The sequence below is a fragment of the Penicillium cosmopolitanum genome, assembly GCF_028827165.1.
Source record: "Penicillium cosmopolitanum strain IBT 29677 chromosome Unknown utg000008l:1.0-4398992.0:1.0-4402845.0, whole genome shotgun sequence".
Lineage (NCBI taxonomy): Eukaryota > Fungi > Ascomycota > Eurotiomycetes > Eurotiales > Aspergillaceae > Penicillium > Penicillium cosmopolitanum.
Genome location: NW_026622678.1, coordinates 3547197 through 3564467, shown reverse-complemented (window position 1 = coordinate 3564467; position 17271 = coordinate 3547197). Strand labels below are relative to the sequence as shown.

At 50.0% G+C, this 17271-nt stretch overlaps 5 protein-coding genes across 5 annotated transcripts; 2 read left to right on the top strand and 3 right to left on the bottom strand.

Annotated features, from left to right (window-relative positions):
- Positions 1-665: 665 nt before the first annotated feature.
- Positions 666-1868, top strand: N7509_007871 (lactate 2-monooxygenase; the record flags this gene model as incomplete). Its single annotated transcript, XM_056632508.1, has 1 exon — positions 666-1868. One exon carries the CDS (start codon positions 666-668, stop codon positions 1866-1868), a length of 1203 nt encoding a protein of 400 aa, XP_056488059.1.
- Positions 1869-2377: 509 nt separating this feature from the next.
- On the bottom strand, positions 2378-3482 carry N7509_007870 (D-isomer specific 2-hydroxyacid dehydrogenase family protein; the record flags this gene model as incomplete). The annotated part of the gene is made up of 2 exons (XM_056632507.1): positions 2378-2901; positions 2963-3482. The coding sequence occupies 2 exons, from the start codon at positions 3480-3482 to the stop codon at positions 2378-2380; spliced, it is 1044 nt and encodes a 347-aa protein (XP_056488058.1).
- A 1096-nt stretch (positions 3483-4578) lies between these two features.
- Positions 4579-6345, top strand: N7509_007869 (uncharacterized protein; the record flags this gene model as incomplete). The annotated part of the gene is made up of 2 exons (XM_056632506.1): positions 4579-5496; positions 5548-6345. The coding sequence occupies 2 exons, from the start codon at positions 4579-4581 to the stop codon at positions 6343-6345; spliced, it is 1716 nt and encodes a 571-aa protein (XP_056488057.1).
- Positions 6346-7978: 1633 nt separating this feature from the next.
- Positions 7979-10732, bottom strand: N7509_007868 (uncharacterized protein; the record flags this gene model as incomplete). Its single annotated transcript, XM_056632505.1, has 1 exon — positions 7979-10732. The coding sequence occupies one exon, from the start codon at positions 10730-10732 to the stop codon at positions 7979-7981; it is 2754 nt and encodes a 917-aa protein (XP_056488056.1).
- Positions 10733-11508: 776 nt separating this feature from the next.
- N7509_007867 (trifunctional fatty acid synthase subunit FAS2) lies at positions 11509-17127 on the bottom strand (the record flags this gene model as incomplete). Its single annotated transcript, XM_056632504.1, has 3 exons — positions 11509-14406; positions 14484-16534; positions 16608-17127. The coding sequence occupies 3 exons, from the start codon at positions 17125-17127 to the stop codon at positions 11509-11511; spliced, it is 5469 nt and encodes a 1822-aa protein (XP_056488055.1).
- Positions 17128-17271: the final 144 nt, after the last annotated feature.

The window sequence follows — 17271 nt, the reverse complement described above, 5'->3', positions numbered from 1 at the left end:
AACCCTTGGGAACCACGACGGCGCGCCCTGCCTAAAGGATGGCTTGGTGAAGGGTTGCTCATTGGTGTTAGTCGTGGAGAAGGGCCTATTGCTCTGGCAAACTCGGAGATGGTAGTACTCAAAAGACCGAGGCCTCGGTCTTGGGATGATGGGAAGGGCACATGAGCAGCCCCCGCCTTATGTCATACTGGTACCGTTCGGGTCAAAAATGCCGTGGGACCTAGCCTTTGGTTACCAAAACTAGCTCGCATATCCGAAAGCTTGAATATCCGAACTTTCGGGCATTAATTGAAAGCTGAATAGCGATACATTTGCCACCCGGGCGGTGGCAGTTGGAACTTCTCCGAGTTTGGTACATTGAAAGTTCCTCGGAGTTGAAGATGTCCGCCCTGCCATTGCAGATCGATCAATGGAGGACTGGGTGCGGTTTTGGCAATTTGAAAAAAATTCAAAATGGAAACGAAAAGGAGACTAACGATAAATGCCCCGAGAGTTCCATGATGTATACAGCAGGCAATTTTCCAGGGTATAAATACCTTAAAAGGTCATCCGTCAAAATCATTGCTGGTCTATTCTTCTAGTCTGCATTCTTTCACTCCATCTGAAATATTCTTCTCAAAACACCCGTCGTTTTGTCCAATAGTCACACTCACAAAAGAACAACAATGGCCAATCCTACACCTCTTACCTATCATAATGAGATCTATGCAGCTGGTCTCCGAGACAAGAAACCCGGAATCACCTTCAATACTCTAGAGTGGGAGGCGCTCGCGAAAGAACGCCTGTCAAAAGAAAGCTTTGGATATGTCTGGGGATCCGCTGGCACCAGAGAAACGGACGACAACAATCGCGCCGCATTCAAAAAATGGGGGATCCTACCCTCCCGCCTGGTGGACACGGAGTTTTCAAGTTTGAAAACTACACTCTTCGGTCAGGAATATGATTATCCTATTGCAATGGCACCTGTTGGTGTCCAGCGTATCTTCCACCGGGATGGAGAGATTGCCTCTGCTTCGGCGGCTAAAAGAGAACATGTGACATACATCCTCAGCAGTGCCACTTGTACAAGCACTGAGAATGTGGCAAAAGCAAATGAAAACGGTTCCCGCTGGTTTCAACTCTATTGGCCAGCCAATGAGAGCAATGATATTACTGCCAGTCTCCTGAAGAGAGCCAAGGCGAATGGCTACAAGGTTTTGGTGGTCACGCTTGATACTTATACCCTGGGATGGCGTCCCTCCGACATCGATAATGCATTCAATCCTTTCCTCCGTGCCGATAATATTGGTGTTGAGATCGGGTTCTCTGACCCTGTCTTCCGCCGCCAGTTTTATGAGCAAACTGGAAAACAAATTGAGGAGGACATGGGGGCTGCTGCCGCCGAGTGGATACACAATCTTATTCCCGGAAAGAGTCACTCATGGCAGGACATCAAATTTCTTCAGGAACACTGGGATGGGCCAATTGTTCTCAAAGGTATCCAAACTATTGCTGATGCCCAACACGCCCTTGAGGTTGGAGTACAAGGCATCGTTGTGTCCAATCACGGCGGACGCCAACAAGATGGATGGGTCGCTTCCCTCGAAGTTCTCCCCGAAATCGTGGATGCTGTGGGTGACAAACTTGAAATCATTTTTGATTCGGGCGTTCGATGCGGTGCTGATGTTGTTAAGGCATTGGCGCTGGGTGCGAAAATGGTATTGATTGGAAGACCATACATTTATGGTCTAGCATTGGGAGGGGAAGAAGGAGTCTCTCATGTCTTGCGCAGTATTCTGGCAGAACTCCAACTCACTCTGCACTTGTCGGGGATCCCGTCGGTATCCCCTGTTCACCTAAATCGGTCTGTATTACGCCGAACAGCTTAAGGCCCAATGTTCTGCTGTGCCTGCATTTATGGGCTCTTATTACTTTCCTGTTACCCCTTGTACATGAATTTGAATACTTAGGTCCCTCCCTCACTTTTCAATTCAGTATACAATTTGTCAAAGTGTGCAAATAAAGTAAAAGGTTGTTCTAGTAGACGAATCAGAAACGCCAGTCATGATTTACCCACCTTGTTTGCGAAACAGACAGTTCCCTAATGAATTATTGGACCATCATTTTCTTCGGTGGTATAAAAGGTTGCCTTGTGGAGTGCAAGCATGGTTATACCCTTAGCGAAGCCACTACACAGATAACTACATAAACCTCATTGGGATATTATGATCATTATTGTCCAAACGCAATAGTAGCTATCCCTCTCCCTCTGATATGGTTTGCTTCGCAGCACCTTGTCAGTCTGCCTGTGTTACAGACCACTTTTACTTAGTGTGCTCAATACTGCGAATTATCAGATATAATGAGCAAATGTTTCGGATCCAACATCATTCTATTTTTAGGTCATCCTATTCATACCACCACATTCAGTGGTTTCCCCCGCAGCCCACTGTTCAACAATTTGCTTCAACACTTGGAGCTGAATTTTCCAAGTGATTTCTCCTAGCCATGCCATGTGAGGAGTAACAATTATGTTCATGTCCTTTGTATCATCCCTAAGCAGAGGTGAATTTTCAGGCCCGGCAGGTTCCTCATAGAAAACATCTGTTGCTGCCCCTGCAATGTAGCCCTTGCTCAGGGCTTTCACGAGCGCTTCCTCATCAACAACCCCGCCCCGAGAGACATTGACGAGGAGTGTTTGCCGCGACATCTTCTCAAATTCTTTGTTGGAAATCAGATTTCTTGTTGACGCTGTAAGCGGCACTGCAACAAATAGGACGGTGGCCTGCTCCATGACAGTGTGATATGAAGTACGATCCACACCCTGTTCATCATTTATCGAGTTAGTCGCGTGAGAATCCTTCCTTCCAGCCACCAACACTCTCATTCCTAGTCCACGGGCAAGGTTGGCGATTCGTTTGCCTGAGTTGTTCAGTATTAGCCTTCGATGAATACAGATCTGAGACCGAGATTCAAAACTTACCCACACCTCCAAAGCCAATGATTCCGGCAACTTCCTCTGAACAGGTCAAAGGGGGTCGTCTGTCTTGATCCAGCGCCCGACACATAACAGCTTCTTTCAGCCAATCGCCAGCTCTGGTACGATTATTCATTTCACAAATTCTCCGGCGAGTTGCAAAGTATAATCCAATTGCATGCTCCGAAACACATTCCATATTCGTATTCTGGCAGTTACTGACGACGATCCCGCGAGCTCTACATGCATCGAGATCAATGCAGTCTGTTCCTGTCGCAAGGACCGCTATAAGTTTCAGATTCGGTGATACCGCGGGCGATAGAGCGACCGCATCCAACTTGATCGCCGAGATCACTAGGATGGACGCATCATGTATGCGCTCATGTAGTTCGGATAGTTTCGTCTGCTGGTAGACCTTCTTGGTGTAGCTGTATGGTTCCGGTAAATCGAAATCGAACCCCGGGCAGAAGTCAGCCTGAAGAAACACAATACGAAGGTGTGTAGACAGCGGCTCCGCGGTGGTCATTTTGTCTTTCACTGCGCCTCGGTGATCACCAATTCCTTGGATTAGAAAATTCCTTCTGGTGGCCTTCTCTGTGCTTTTCGACTGAGTACGTGTTTTCTTTGGACCGCGATCGATTGGTGCCTGCTAGAAAAGCAAGCATGGAAGAGTTTAACTCTAGGGAATCTATCAGCTTGGGGACGACTGGCGCTATTTATGCTTTTAGAACGAAGGACCACAAGATATTGCGTAGGTTCCGCTCGCTCTCCATAACGAACGCTTGAAATCAGTGCCGCGGTAAGATCGGACTTAAATGCGATATATTAGAGCGCAAATGATTGGTTGATAAATCAAATTGCGCCAACATTGAGATTTGTAGTGAAGTAGTGGAAATTCGAGCTGAATATTTGAAAGAGTCAATTTGGCCCGCGGCACTCGGGAGTGAGCAGAAGGGTCTAGATCCCTGTTTGTTCTTGACAGCCTCGGCTCTCGAGAAAAAGTTGAACATCTTCTAGGTTCTCCAGCTATGCAGTTGAGTTTGGTTGCGAGACCCGGGCTATCACTCCATGACCCGTTCGGATCGAGATGCCGTGGAATCTATCTATTGGTAAAAACAATATGTAGCTCGTATATCCGAAATTTCGGACATGCTGTGTGGGTCTCCAGCCGCAAGTAGGGTCCAAGGATTGGTTTAATCTCTCCGCTGTCTGCTTCGGTCGAAGATATCATATTTCGGAGGTGCGGTTTCGGAGTTGCACCTGTGTTTCCCCAGTGGTGGCAACTCATCCCCATCAGCCGCGGATCTGACGGATCATAAACAATAACATAACAAATCCAACGCCCGTAATGCACGTAAGGGAAGGAATACAAGAAAAGCGAATGCGGTGATTATCAGAATGGCCATAAAATCCCTCTTATCAGCTCAAGGGTATAAATATAAATACCTCAAAGCCATCCGTCGATATCATTTCCGATCAAACCCTACTTCATCGACTCAATCTTGAATCATTCTTCCACGGGCTATTATTGTTTTGCCCGATATTAAGAAATCGGCAACACCCCCAATTCTTCGGCAATTGAGTCTTCTTTCAGCATCGTGCCTAATTGATCGTTATTCAAAATGACGATAACAGATGCCCAGGGTGTTTATGGATCCGGAACCTACGTCGACACTACATTTACTCCAGTCCCTGAAGAGGCCCGGCGTATCCTGAAAGAACTTGCAGTTAGAACCCCAGGTTTCAGCCATGACCAGTCTCTAATCAACGGGGTCCGGTTTGAAGGATCTGATCTTCCTTGCGTCCCAGGGCCAATCAAGGTCGTAGCTGTTACAGCTGCCTTGCATGCCATGGTCGGTATTGTTGGTCATGAGATCCTGAGAATTCGTGGGATTCACACAGATGGCAAGACGACCATCAACACTGACCATGCGGGGCTTCATCTGGGGTCTGTTGCCCTTCCAAGCATCGACGGCATTGACGGGGCGGCTGCGGTAGCCTTGCCAACTGTTCCTCAATATACGTACGGCAAATTAGGAACGCCAGTCAAGCTCCGGACATCCGCAATCTACAAAACCAAAACGCCTGGTGCTTGGTACCAGCTCCACGGGTCTACCGATCCTTATCCGGTTCTAAAGGCCATAGGAGCTGATTCTGAGATCAAACTAGCCTCTGGAGATGAGGCATACCGGTATATAGAGGATCATGTGATGCGGTATTCTGCGCGAGATGTGGAGATGCTTATGGTTGAAAATGGTCTCTGTGGCTCCATTGTCTACGCTCCAGATGCCTGGCTTCAGACAACGATGGGAGCCCTTTTGGCAACTCATCCACTGGTCGATTACAAAAAGCAGAGCTTCGCCGCTGACTCGCCACCTGTGGACTTCCCGCCTATGAAAGCCAGTGACCATCGGCCGCTTGCAGGTGTAAAGGTATTGGAGTTATCCCGCATTATTGCTGCTCCAGCAGCCGGCTCAATTTTGTCTTCACTTGGTGCGGAGGTAATCCGAGTCCAGGTCAGAGACGCGCTTGATTTTACAGTGAGTTTATCCCAGATCAATGCTCGACGACTGCTAACGGAGCCATGGTAGCCATCGCAGCTCTGCCTCACTGCAGGTAAAAGGACATATGATATCAATATCAATGACGGATCAGATCGTGCCATTCTGCGTCGGCTGTTTGAAGATGCCGATGTGATCCTCCAAGGTTACCGACTTGGGTCCCTCACACGACGAGGGTTTGGTCTTGACGCAGCTCTGGAGGTTGCTAAACGACGAGGTCGCGGTGTGGTCTATCTGGATGAGAACTGCTACGGGCCTGAGGGTTACTATGCTGAGCGACCTGGATGGCAGCAGATAGCTGACGCAGCTGCCGGTAGCTCGTTTGTAACCGCAAAGGCGTACGGTTTTCCAGACGGACAGGGCGTGCTTCCAAGCCTGCCAATCTCTGATATGTCGACCGGGATCGTGGGCGCTATAACAATCATGTCAATGCTGCGTGACCGTGCCAAATATGGTGGATCGTGGCATGGTAATGCCAGCCTCACAGCGTTCAATATGATGACACTGGAGCCATGGGTCGGGCTGTACCAGCCATCAGTTGTTGCGGAAATCCAGGATCTGTACCGATTCAGACCGATGACCAGTGACCTTCATGTTATAGAGCTCTACCTTTTAGTCTTAGAAGGCTGGAAGACGGCAGGAAAGGAGCGAGGCGAGCTGATGAGAAACGAGAAGTTCTTTGTGCACTTCAGAGACAGTGTCTATGGGAAGGATCTGCGCATTTTAGCACCAGTGGTGCAGTATGATGACCCAAAGTCTGCAGCAAGGTGGACATCTCCGCCCGTGCCATTCTGTCATTTTAAGAACCCTAGCTGGGAGGCCAACTAAAGTGGTAATTGGTTTGCGCCATCCCACAGCGATATGTGCAGTTTCTCCTCTAGTCATTCATCATTTTGCAATTACATTCAGTCAATATCAGGAAAAGATAATATTAGACGATAAGCGTATTATATTCATATGTGAAGACGAGTGTGGAGCTCAACAATCAAGTGGGCGGCGCTAGAAAGAGTACGGACCCTCTCTTCTTCACGACATCAACTACATCGGTAGAATACTTTTTGATGCCTGGACTGCAGCTGTACCGGGAGAAATCAATAGTTCTCTTATCAAATGTGGAAGCGCGTCAACATCGCAGTTACTTCCCAATCACCAGCCCAAACCTCTGACCCGCTATCTTCAAGTGAACTAGCTGAGAGGCTAGGCGAAGTCCTCAATGAGATACACAAACGAGCCCCAGAACCTCGGATCTTGAGGGGCGGCAGTTACTTTTGGCACTCCTCAGAATGTTGGAGGTGCTATAAAAGATCGACACCTGAATATACGGTCTGATGTGGACGGACAAAGGAATGGCAATGTATAGGAAATTCATGTAACTAACTACAGAACTAGGCGACGCAGAGTCGTTCGAGGAAGGAAAAGCCGTGAGTTTAATCAAAAAGTACACTCTGGCATTCCCCAAAATAGAATAGCGTAAGCGGAAGCGGGACACTTGTTCAGAAACCAGCTTGTCTATGAAGGAGAAAACTTTTGGAATATTGCTGTGGTTGGGTAGACTGACATTACTATATCGCGTCACGCTGGGTAATTGATATTCTAATACCGAATGCCTCCAGAATAGCTACAATTAAGGGTTAGAGCTCCTGGTTCTGAACAGCTGTCACGCTTACGCTACTCCATTTGGGGGAACTTTTCTATCTATCACGTATTCTTCTTATAGCCAGTGTCTCCATATGAGTAAGAATGCACCTAAATCTGGTCTACCTAGGCTAGGATTCCTCCCAAAAAGTTACCTGACAAAACCAAATCTCGTACACAAGTCAATGAAATACTAGATATACCACTACCACTACTAGAGTAATAGAAACTACCCGTACTATGCCAGAAAAAAGCCAAAGGAATCGTATCTTAATCGTAAAGACTCAATTAAACATATCATTGACCCCAATATAAACATAAATATAAACACCATATCACACCAAGGGAAGAGAACAATGGACTAACGAAGCCAGGAGACGAAACTGGCCCCGGCCCGAATTGAATCTAGAAACGAAAAAAAATGGAAATGAAAATCTTAGTCAAAAGTTGAGTCTCTTATAGCGCTCTTTAAAGGTGGCTTTCAAACTGGCAGCTCTATAGATGAAGAAGGAGCTTATAGAAAATCTACTAAAAGGAGTGCAGTCATCTGCTATAATCTTTGAGCAGATCGAATCGGAGCATAATAAAGTTACTGACACCTAATTTGTTCTACTTTTGCGCATGTGGTAGATAGAGCGCAGGTGTCTAAGTTCTTGGAACTTTGTGGTTTTACGAGCACCCTGTACAGGCCAAGTGACGCATTTGCCCTTACAGTAGATAGTCGTGGACTGCGCATGAATTCCGATAATATACTAGAAACAAAAGCGAACAAAGCCATATAGCTCTCTGTTTTTAATCAATATGATCCTAGAGACTGATGACCACGTCACGAATCCTCAGAGTCACTCTCAACCACCCTAACCTGGTCACAAATCAATTGAACAACAAGAGGTATTTGAATCTCATCCATCTCCCAAAAATTGATCCCAAGTTCTCGTATCTTTTCATGGTGCTCGGGGTCATATTTGTCGCGTTCTAAAAGGAATTTAACCATTCGCTCATACCAAATCTCCTGCAAGAAGTCCATCAACGGAAGCCCGAGGGCAACAAACTGAGAATCAAACTCAAATACCAGCTTTTCAAACCTTTCAAGATCAACTTTCTGCTCTTCTCTGATTTCCTGAAGGTCTGATTCGTCACGCTGGAGCTTGGTGCAACATGTGTGACTCAGACTTAGCCCATCAAACGTGAGACTTCTGATCATTGCGTGGCATATCTCGTGCTTGGACTGGCTCCCAGTGCGATCGAGGAGGAATTCAAGAAATCGCCGAAAACAGGATGCAACTTGGCCAATGTGTTGATCGCCCAGATACAAATCATCGACAACATTCCGCAGAGCAATCGATAATGGAGTGCATCCATCAAGAGAACATGAACAAGAACATGCATCCCTGGTTGATAAAGAAAACAGATGCATGTCAATTTGGTGAAAGTGATGTAGTACAACGTAAGGGTCGAAATGGCCATCTAACTGGAATTGAAGGTAGATCTGCCAAGCCAATCTTCCATTTATCCAATGTAAAACCGTAGTATTTGACCCAGGAAATTTCCGAAAAGGGTTCGCTCCATTTGAAATCATCCATGCAGTAGCCATATATGTTGAATTCCACCAGAAGCCTGAGTTTATGCATTGGACCATTAATGGTGTACATCTCTCTTCGGGGAGTATTTCCACGTCTGTAAATCCAGCCTCATATATATTGTCCAGAATCTCAGTGGGTAGATCATAAGAAAAGAGAGATTTTCTTTCAGAAGTCATCAATGTTTGATCGATTTTGTGTCCGAGTCCCTTTGCTATTAATGCATCACATAGTGCAGGAGCATATGTATCAGGGATTCCAGTCTCGCCTTTCCTGAGATCAGATAATTCACCAGGACTTATATGCGCTTCCGCTATATCTAGGAGCTTCCTGCGTCTTTTGGCTAGCTCCTTGATAAGTAAACCTCTCAGTATATTAGACGAACTTCTCTCAATGTCTTGGTGCGAAATTATGTATCCGGCCTTAAGGAGGATATTGCAAGATTCAACATATTCATCGATTTTATTGTCTTCATCCTCGATACCAAATCTTCCACCAAATCCTCTATCTGGATCATGGTACCGACGGGGTAAATGGATGCTTGATTGTGCTTTCAGCAGTAATGTGACACCGGCGGGCCAGCCCATTGCCAGCTGGAGTAACGTAATTCCACCAAAGGTATCTTCAAGTTGGGAAGACGATAGTTTTGACTCGAGAAGGTCTCGTAAATCTCTCTCTGACTCTCGGAGAACTGCCATAAATTCAGATGGCAGGTCGAGAGAATCCTCATCCCTGCGTAAAAGGCTTTGCATGTTTTTCTTTTCGATCCATGTGCTCGGGGCCCAATTTATCGGCCCGCATCTTTCGATAATGTAAGAGGCTAGATGATGTGCTTCTTCTGTCCAAGTAAAACTTTTGCAAAGCTTGCGAAAGAAGGAAAATGGATTCCGATAGTTTGTCGTGACATTATGACCAAACATATATTTGCAGAATTTGCGAAGTGCCGGAATTGCAAGAGGTATGAACCAAGCATAGTGGCCTGGGAAAGCCAAATCTATCAGGGAGAGATGGCGTCCAAACTCCGAGTCAGGGGACATTCCAACTGCCAATAGTTCATCAGTAGGCCTTATCTTCCCTTCTGAAATAGCAAACTGGATTGTCTGGATCCAATCGTCAATTTTTTTGGAAAACTCGAACTCATTTAGAGAGAGTACAAAATAATATCCGAAAGATCCTTCTTCATAGAACATCATGCCTAAGCAGCTTTCAGGGCTAACAACAGTATGGCAATGTAATGACACGATCGGAAATATGCCTGGCTCGGTTGAGAGACAAAATGTTCCAGTGAAAGCGCGGCTCAGCCACCTGCTATAAAACCTGTATTGTTTTCTTCCCTGTTTGGCTCGAATATTCTTCCAATTGTAGGCAAGCGGTGAGCCACAGCCCTGGACACTAGAGTCCCCACGATAAGGTAATGAGTAGGGTGTTGGTTCTTGAAAGACGGTTTGGTGAGAGGTCGTCGTGATGGAAAGTTGGAGTGTGTCCATTTTCTCCATGAGAAGATCTTGTTTGAAGCCAAAAATATCTTGCTTCGCCCCGAATTTATGTAACTCGCGTGCTGAAAACACATTCAATGCTGTGTTTAGATCCATTTCCATACTTTGCAGACAATCTCGAACTTCAAAAAGCTCTTCCTTTTTGAAATGATAGACCGCTGTTTCCCATGTCCTTCGAGCTCTGGAGCGTACACCCGTTGCCGCAACTTGAGCTCGCTCATACTGTTTAATTGGCCCATTCAGCTTATCTAGGTATGCTTGTAGACCTAATGCCTTTGACTCGAGATCTTCGGCGACATCCGGTAAATCGTTCTCCGTTTCTTCTATTAACTCGCGTAAGTTTTTTAGCAATGAACGGATATTGGAGGCTTTTGTTGCAAGGTATTGCATATCATCGCTTTGACCTTGGGCATTTTGAGCATAGCGGATGATCGCGTTGCAAATAGACAACCCGAGAGAAATGACCCCGACGGCGCTGCCGGTAACAGAGAGAGGGTCGGACATTTCTGATCATAAACTGAGATTTGAAAAAGGAGGGGGAGAATCGAGTCAAAGACAAAGGGAGAAGAGGCATTCTGTATTTCGGGCTGGGGAGGCAGTGTCTGAGGCTGAGGCTGAGGCTGAGGCTGAGATGCATGCGCTGGCAACCACGTCATCCTTGCAGGGGTCTAGTTGTTTGCGAGGGATTTGCAAAGCTCTCCGACTTCAGTATCCGGACGCTTGACGAAAACACCAGTCTCATCTCGCTCAAGAATCAAAGTGGACCGCAAGTGGATCCTGGTCTTCGCATCTACGGTGAAAACGTCCTCGTGGTCTCGAGGCTACCAAATCTGCAGAAGCCAATGGAAATACCAGACACAACCACTAAACAGTGTCCTACAGATACTACAGATTCTACTCTACTCTCCCAGAAAAAAGGCACTTAAAGGAAAATAAATCTAATCTTAGACTCAATTAAACATATCATTACTCCCAATATAAACATAAACATAAACACCACATCACACCAAGGGAAGAGAACAAGGGACTCACAAAGCCAGGAGACGAAACTGGCCCGGCCCAAATCTAGAAACAAAAAAATGAAAACAAAGGTGCAACATGAAACATGAAACATGAAAAGACAAACATAAGTCACAGAGTCATCACGTCTCAAAGGGAAATGGGGATGGGAAGGGAGTAGTAGCATCATCTATATGCGAACACAAAACACAACAGGGGCAGGGGACACAATGCAACGCAATGCAATGCAATCTAACCCAGTCACAGTCTCGCCGACTGACCTAAAACTGCGAAACAGCAACAGCAACAGCCTGCGACTCACTGTGACTAATACTGACATTAACAGACTTAACACCAGCAGCCTTAGCAGCAGCCGCAGCCTGACCATGAAGCTCAACAACGGGTGCACCAGTAGCATCAACCCCAATCTCAATATCCTTCAAAGCAGCACCAGCACCCTGGCTAGAAACACCAAGGGACTTGAAAACAGCCTCCTTAGCGCTCCAGCGGCCCGCAAATGAGGACTGGGGAGACGCGGCCTTGCGACAGTAGGCTTGTTCGGTTGGGGTGAAGTTTCGCTCGACGAAGGTGTCATTGTCGATGTTTACTGCGTCGATGTTTTCGACGTCGACGCCGACCTTTGAGTTTTCGGTTGCGTGGGCTTTGGCCAACGACTCGACCATTTGCGCGGTTTGCGCACTTTCTTCGGTCTTGGGGGCTGTGGATGCGTACTTCAGTTCGGAAGTCTTTTTGTCGACGCTGACGCGGTAGTCTGGGTTTAGGAAGATCTTGCTTTGCTGGTCATCTTCGTAGGGGGCCTTGGACTTGGCGACGAAGATGGAGTTGTTGATCAGACCGTTGTGGAAGTAGCGGTAGGCCTTCTTTTGACGGGCTTCGACCTTGGACTTGTAGGTTGCGTATTGGGCTGCGTCCAGAGTGGCATACAGGTACTTGGGGTGAATACCGATGACCTGGGCGCCCTTTTGACCGAAACCGAAGGATGTCACGCTGAATGCCTTGACGCCGTCGGTTTGGATGCTGCGGCTGGGATAGACGATGTAGTCGAATTTCTCCATCACTTTGTCCACGTTGTCCGCGTTGCGGTTACCGGGGACGAGACCGGATTCCAGCACTTGGAGACACCCGTTGAACATCCAGGCTCCGGCGGCACCCTTGGGGTGACCGGTGAGGTACTTCTGGAAGATACCCAAGACGGCGTTACCCTTCTTGCGACCGAGGTGCTTGAGTTGTTGGCAGATGACGTCGGACTCGTTCTTGTCGTTGGCAACGGTGGATGTACCGTGGAAAGAGGCGACGTCGATGTCGTCGACGGTCAGACCCCAGGTTGCAAGGGCACCGCGGAGAGGAGCGATGCGCGAATCCTGCTTCCAGAAGTTGTTGCCCAGGCTGAACTGAGCATCCTTCTCTTGGCGGATGGCTTCGCGCTCGATGTGCTGGGCGCGCTCTTGCAGGTACTCGGACTCGTTGAAGGTCTCGTCGCCCTGGGCCTTCATGGCCTCGGCCTCCTCGCGGAGATAGAGCAGTTCAGACTCCTGCCATTCCTTGATCTGCTTCTTGCGCAGATCCATCTGGCGACGGCGGTACTTGATGTCCAGCAGAGGCGAGGGGAACTTGCCGGGGTTCTCACGGGCAGTGGTGAGGACACCTTGGCCGGGAGCGGGTACGGAGCGACCGATCTTGTCAGTGGCGGTGGTGGTCAGGGCAATGATACCGTGGATGGGGACACCCATGTCCAGAGCGAGCTGGGCACTCATGATCAGTTGCATACCGCAACCCTGGGACTCCATGAAGCCGGCACGGGTAGTGGTGGTAGGACGCGACATCTCCTGGGGAGTACGGCCGTGAGCGAACTCATCCTCGGCATTGCTGGTAGCCTTCATGTTGGCGAACTCGTAAGAGCCCTCCTCTTGGAAGTCATCGAAACCACCAACGAAGCAGACACGGGCCTTGCCCTCGACAATGGTCTCGTAACCAATGTCAACGGACTCGACAGCAGTGGCGCAGGCACCGACGGGGGTCTTGATGGGACCGGTGGAAGACAGCAGCAGCATGTTCACCCAGGCGCTCATCGTGTTGATGAAAGACTCCTGCAGGATATCCTTCTGCAGAGGCTTGTCCAGGTAACGATCCTTGTACATACCGCGCAGAGCGTGGGTACCACCGATACCGGAACCAATGCAGTTACCAACCTCAGACAGGTGGACATACTTGTAGAACTCGTACGGGTCGGTGATACCAGCGGACAGCATCGACTCGGCGGTACACACCAGGACGAACAGGGTGACGGGGTCGACCTGCTCGATGATATCATCGGGGATACCGTAGCGGCTGGCATCCCAGCCGGTGGGGACCTGACCAGCGACCAGGCGGTCGAACTGCAGAGCCTTGGGGATGAGCAGGTTGGCACCCTTGCGAAGACGGACAGTGAATTCGCCAGAGTCGGGGATCTCGAAGATCTCGACCTTGTCGCCGTGCTCACGCTTGAACTCCTCGGCAGTCTCCTTGGAGGCCTCGAAGGGCTCGAGGTCCTCCTGGATGACGATCTCCTGCAGCAGCTGCTTCTTCTTGGGGTCGTAACCCTTGAACAGCTCGGGCTCGATCAGACGGATACCGGTGTGCTCGAGAATGTACTTCTCGTACTTGGGCTTGACATCCTTGTCGTCGACGGGGTCGCCGGTCTTGGCATCAACCCAGCCGGAGTAGGACTTGCCCTTGAGGGGACCGTTGTGGTGCTTGATCAGACCCATGATCCAGGCCATCTCAACGCAGCCCTCCAGGGAGAACTTGCCGCTGGACTCCATCTCCCAACGGGTACGGGAGTTACCCCAAGGACCGACCTCGGAGAAACCAGTGACGACAACAACCTTGTCCAAGTTGACCATACCCTTGAGAGACTCGTTGATGGGCTTGACCTCCTCCCAGTCGGGAAGCTTGGGGAACTCGAACTTGATGTTGGCACGGGGCTCGGCAACGACCTTCTTGTACAGAACGCCGCTGTCCTCGCCGTTGACAACCTTGTGCTCGATGGCGGTCTCCTTGATGACAGCCTGGCGGACATCGCTGGTCTCCATGATGTCGGTGCGCAGCTTGGTCATCAATCCCTTGAGGTCGGGGATGAACTGCAGACCACCGTTCAGATCGGCCCAGACGGGGTCGAGCTGGCAGAGGTTGACGACGGCAGGGACATCAGACCCAGAAGGTTGAAAGCCATCTCCTGCTGAGAGAAGGTGCGGACACCAAGCTTCTCAACACCCTCGGCAACCATGTTGTTGCCGCTCATCAGACCAGTACCACGGGTCCAGCCAATGACTGCACCGCAAATGGTGAGGTAGTTGCCCCAGTTCTCCGAGTACCAACGGTTGAACAGGGTCTCCAGAGCCAGCTTGGACTCGGAGTAGAGACCATCGTTACCGAAGGTACCGTGGTTGGGGGACAGAGGCAGAACGACCTGGGCGGGACGAGTCTCGAAGCCGTGAGCCTGCTTCTGGGTCTTGACGGAACCCAGCATGCGGAGCAGGTTGGTCAACATGATACGGTGAGCCAGCTCAGACTTGGAATCGATGTTGTCAATCTCGCGTCCATTCTCGGGGATGGCAGCGAAGGGAACAACGAAGTCGAGATCCCAGCCAAGACCCTTCTTGGTGTCGTAGATGTAGTCGACAAGGGCCTCGACATCCTGCTTGCTACCCTGGTTGAAGGGCACAACAACAAGCTGGGAGCCGCGGCCACCGTAACGGGCGTACATGGCCTGGTAGTACTCGGTCACCTCACGAGAGAATCGGCTGGTGGTAACAACAACCTTGGCACCACCACTGATGAGACCCTGCAGGACCTCAGCACCAATAGAACCAGCACCAGCGCCAGTCATGAGGACATTCTTGCCCTGGAAGGTGAGACCTCCAGAGGCAGCGGACTCGAGAACGTTCAGGTAGATACCGGTAAGCTTCTTGTTGTAGTCCCAGCTGTCTCCGCTCTTCTTCTTCAGGTGGAGGAAGGGAATGGTCTCGACCTTGCCGGGGTTAAGAGGACGCTTGATGCCCGACTTGTTGCCACCCTCCTGGGGCATGATCTGGCTCTCGTTCATGTTCAAGGCGTGCAGGACGTCCTTGTACAGAGCATCGAACTGGAGTTGGGAAGACTTGGAGAGATGATGTTGCTTGCGGATGAGCTTGTAAACGTTCTTCAGGTCATTCTGCACCTTGTTGCGGTTGCTGTACTCGGAGATGGGACCACCGTCAGCCATCTGCTTGACGTAGTGCTCCAGCTTGCGGGCACTGGACCGGGACACCTCCTTGTAGCCGATGGTGCCCTTGGAGTCGATGGTCGTCTCGGGGCCGGTAGGGACGTTGACATCCTTGTAGACGGGGGGCACATCCATGACCTCCTTGCAGTTCTCGATGAGTTGTTGGCCCAGCTCCTTGGCCAATTTGTAGGTCTCGCCGCGCTCAGTGGGGCAGTTGTCAATGTGGTACTGCATGAAGTCGAGGAGAAGAGGGTTGGAGCGGTTCATGATGCGAATGCAACGGCTGACAATTTCACGATCCACCACTTGGAGGCGACCGAAAATGATATCGTAGTACATGCTCAGGGCGTCCTGACGAGCCCAGTTCCAAGAGGAGTCGTAGACACGAGCCTTGAGGGGATCGAAGGAGGGCTCAATGCCGGAGGCGTAGAAGTCGCCGTGCTCGGCCTGCCACAGATCGATTTGTGATTGAAGAGCCTTCTGGGTTTCTTGAGAGGTAATGAAAGCCTTGTCACCGGCACGCAGGTCCATCTTCAAGTAGCGGGCAATCACCTCGAGCTGCTGCTTGAACAGAGCCCGTTGATCCTTGGTCAGAGCATCAATGGCAGCGGGGTCCATCATCATACCGCCGCCACCACCACCGGCGTCACCACCGGCGGCAGGAGTAGACAGGTTGATGCCAGCGCTGGCGGCGTATTTGTTGGTGACATCGTCGAGGAAGGCCTTGGCATCGGCCTCTGAGCCAAGACGGGAGGCCGGCTCCATTGTAATGGCAAGCAGGAGGACACCGTCCTGACGACCGGAGCCCAGACCCCAGCGGGTTTCCAAGTATTTGCGCACAGCTGTGATATTGAAGCCACCGGGCATCTTTGAGGAGACGGTTCGGGCAATGAGGGAGGAGGATTGCTTGCCCAATTGGCCGTTGAAAGTGGCCTGCATGGCGGCACCAAGCTCATCGAGGGGAGTGTCCTCGGGCTTTTCGGGAGTTGAGCCGAATTCCTTGCCCAGATCACCCAGGATTTCATTTTGTAATGTAGATTTACCTAGAAGCGGGAGATCGACGTTAGCGGGGGTTCATTGGGGTATGACATTGGAACCATTGCTGGATTTACTCACCTCCAACGAGATCTTTAATAGCTTTTGTCAATGGCACATCGGCCAGACCCTTCTTCAGCTTCTGCGCCACGAGAGATCGCAGAATATCGACGGCAGTGACGGGAACATCTTCGACAGCGGCGGCGGGACCAGCACTGGGGGCTGCAGGTGCAGCAGCAACAGGAGCAGCGGCGGGAGCTGAACCACCGGAAGCAGGGGCGGCATCCGCAGCGGGGGTTGGCTCGGGCTCATCCTCTACGGGATCGACATCGTAGTAGATCTCCTTGGCGTCCTTATTGTAACAGAGGATTTGACGTTGCACGGAGGTAGCGGCATCATAAGCCTCATACTTGGAGGCGAGTGTGCGGCGGGCCATTCCACCGAGGGTATCTGCGGGACCAATCTCAACAATGCGCTCAGTGCGCTGTTCAGCGAGAACGACATCTTGGGTTTCAATCCATCGGACGGGGGAGGCGAATTGGTAGGCGAGTAGCTCCACCAACAAGGTGTGTGCCAGCTCCTGCTCGATCTCGGGACGCATGATGGTGTGAGAGAAGGGGTATCGTTGAGGGAGGGAGGAGGTAGGGAGGAGGAGATATATTAAGTTTGTTGTAAGTGTAGGACCAGCGTCCTCGGATGGCGCGACGGGGGGGAGGTGGTGTCGCAGTCGGGGGACAATTGCAGG